Source organism: Salvia hispanica, unplaced genomic scaffold (genome assembly GCF_023119035.1).
Source record: "Salvia hispanica cultivar TCC Black 2014 unplaced genomic scaffold, UniMelb_Shisp_WGS_1.0 HiC_scaffold_535, whole genome shotgun sequence".
In the NCBI taxonomy this organism is placed as follows: domain Eukaryota; kingdom Viridiplantae; phylum Streptophyta; class Magnoliopsida; order Lamiales; family Lamiaceae; genus Salvia; species Salvia hispanica.
In genome coordinates this window covers 1-3,000 of record NW_025952284.1, presented here as the reverse complement: position 1 = coordinate 3,000, position 3,000 = coordinate 1, and the positions used below count along the sequence as shown (strand labels likewise).

Below are 3,000 nucleotides of genomic sequence, written 5' to 3'. Positions count from 1 at the left end.
TCTTCATTCTCCATTTTACACACAAACACACATCTATTCTTCTCTCATCTCTCTTTCTTTCTTTCCACTCCAATCACTTCTATAAATCATTTCATTCATGGATCCATTTGAGCAAATGCGTCGAATAATGAAATAATCGCTAGAAGAAGATCGACGTAGGGAGGAGGAAGCCGTCGCGCCTCGTCAAAGGCGACCCCGGACTTACATCTATCGTAACCGGGAGGAAGCCGCCGCAAGGTTGGAACGCGATTACTTTAGTCGGAACCCGGTATGGCGAGATATCTACTTCCGTCGCCGTTTCCGTATGTCACGCGCGCTATTTTTGCATATCGCGAATACATTGGCAGCCCGGGAAGAGTACTTCAGAGAAGGGTTCGACGCTGTTGGCCGTCCTGGTCACACGGCGCTCCAGAAATATACTGCAGGCGATCCGTCAGCTTGCTACTGGACAAACGGCGAATTCATTCGACGAATACATGCACGTCGGAGAAACCACTGGGAGACTTTGTTTGATGAACTTCTGCAAAGGCGTCCGGGTAGCCTTCACCGACGAATTTCCGAAGAAGCCAACCACCGCAGATTGTCAGTTTCTGCTCCAACTTCACGAACAAGTGCACGGATTCCCCGGGATGCTCGGGAGCGTCGTTTGCATGCATTGACAATGGAAGAATTGTCCTGTGGCGTGGAGAGGGTCGTACACGAGCGGCCACAAAGGCACCCACCCCACCGTTGTACTCGAGGCCATCGCTGACTGCCGGCTATGGATTTGGCATGCGTATTTCGGGGTCCCCTGCTCGAACAACGACGTCAACGTGCTCAACCATTCCGACCTCTTAAGCGAAGTTCTGAATGGTAAAGCGCCGTCCATCAATTTCATCGCTAACAATCGCCAGTATAAAATGGGGTACTATCTTGCCGACGACATCTATCCGAAGTGGCCAACCTTCGTGAAGACGTTCAACATGCTGGGGTTTGGTCACGACCGCACTTTGCTAAAGATTTCAAAGCTGGAAAACCGTGACTAGGGGTGGGAATAAAGAAGAGGGGAATAGAAAGGGGGGATAAAACAATGACCGAATATTCACTTAGAAATAAGGGGGAAAACAATTTCTAATTAACTTTTAATCATAAGAACTTTAATGAAAATCTTACTATTCAATAATTATTTATCAGAGTATAGAAGGAGTGTCATCAAAACTATATTCTACAGCAAGCTGGAGTGAGGATCTTCCTTGGTAGTCAACAGCTCGTGGATCAGCTCCTCTGAAATGAACAGATTAGTCAGTGAAAGAGAACTAACTATCCATACACAATTTTTTATGGCAATTAAGCTCCACCATCTCTCAATCAGGTTTATTAATACCCAATATTAAACCCAAAATGATTTGTTACCTTGTTAGGAGAAGCTTTGCTAATGCTGCTTTGCCTTTAATGATACACCGGTGAAGGGGTGTGTGTGACCTGGAATCAGTCGCATTTATGTTTGCACCATATTGCAAAAGAAGCTCTATCATTCCTATATCCGCAGTTTCACAGGCAAGGTGAAGCAAGGAGCATCCGTCGATATCCTCAACAGAACTGTTGTCTTTGCTTGTACATGCTGGGTTTATGGAGCTTGGAAACGTATCATGCAACATCTCGGCTTCCAAGCAATCAGAGTACGGATCATGAGCAGTCTGCTCTTGCAACAGCATTACTTTGGCAAGGGTGAGAGACGAGCTACTAGCTCCTTGCCCATAAATAGCATTTATATCTATTCCTGAGTTGACAATGAGCCCGTAGACAGCCTTCTTATCATTGGCACGGACAGCATCCCACATCTGCTGTGCTAGAGGCTGGTGGTCCATGGCCTTCTGAACAAAAAATTTATCTGCATACTGTGCCAGTGGAAGCAGAAGCAGCTCATATATAAGATGAGAGATAACGAGATACTCGATTTAAAATAAGAGATTGATAAGAAATTACCTTCGCATGAATAAATTTCTCCTTTGTAGAAATTGAATCTGCGGGACTGGGCTTGCTGAAGTAAACCATTTGTGACTTATTACTCTGGTACAATCTACAGAAAAAAAAAGGAATAAATAAGTAATGATGTGCATAGATTTTATACCAAAAGCAACTCGCCAAAGCACATAATTTATTAAGTTAAAATAAGCATTACCCTGTCGGACCAAGATCGACTTGGAAGACACCCTTTGACTGCAGTAATTCCTCCCATACTGAATTTGCAAAGGTGTTTCCCAGAGACTGAAATAGATTTAAAACAGACGGCTCCCAGACCTTAACGTCGAGAGTTAGTGACCTGACCTGCAAGAAGGAGCAAGAATGGAATTGCATGTTAACTCATACTTTAGAGCAAAAGTATGTGTTGAACACAACACAAAATCCAGTAAGCATTTCCTTCAAGAGATTATGAAAGCTATAGGTGAACAGTTTTTAATTAAGATCCCAAATATAGGGTAGGCAATTAAATTGCCTTCTGCTAGCGAATTATAAGCAGGGATATTCAATAGTGGTGTCCTAGTGCTAAGCCTAGTAAAATTATGTAGCCTATACCTTAGATATGTGCACACCAAGATTACGGTGAACACCAGAGCATTCAATGCATACAAGAACACCAAGATTCAAGGATGCCCAATCTGGTTCAGAAGCACCACAATCAGCACATTTGTCATTACCACAGACTTTTCGCAGTACATCAATTGGCTTCTCGGTTTTTACACCAGTTCTTTGCTGTTGTGAGTTTCTCAGAGGACGGTCTATCTGTAACGAGTTAAATCTCTCTGATGTGTACTCCTCAATTGCTCCATGATCAAAGTCGGCACTTTCAAATGAACTACTCTCACTAGTGGACCGATGATGACCACTTCCCATTGGACTAGTGGGTAAACACTGAATAAACGATGGGAAACCTTCAATCATCAGAATTTTACTAATTACAAATTATTAGAGTATAACATCTCAGAAAAGTTACCCTATCAGGAGTCTGAGAACTCAACA

General features: G+C 43.2%; 1 protein-coding gene across 1 annotated transcript; it reads right to left on the bottom strand.

The window, feature by feature from the left end:
• Positions 1 to 1,169: 1,169 nt before the first annotated feature.
• LOC125199527 (ADP-ribosylation factor GTPase-activating protein AGD3-like) lies at positions 1,170 to 2,995 on the bottom strand (the record flags this gene model as incomplete). The annotated part of the gene is made up of 6 exons (XM_048097521.1): positions 1,170 to 1,263; positions 1,393 to 1,877; positions 1,966 to 2,059; positions 2,162 to 2,307; positions 2,557 to 2,892; positions 2,975 to 2,995. Coding segments are annotated over 6 exons (1,176 nt in total), but the record flags the coding sequence as incomplete, so codon positions are not given.
• Between the last annotated feature and the right edge of the window lie 5 nt (positions 2,996 to 3,000).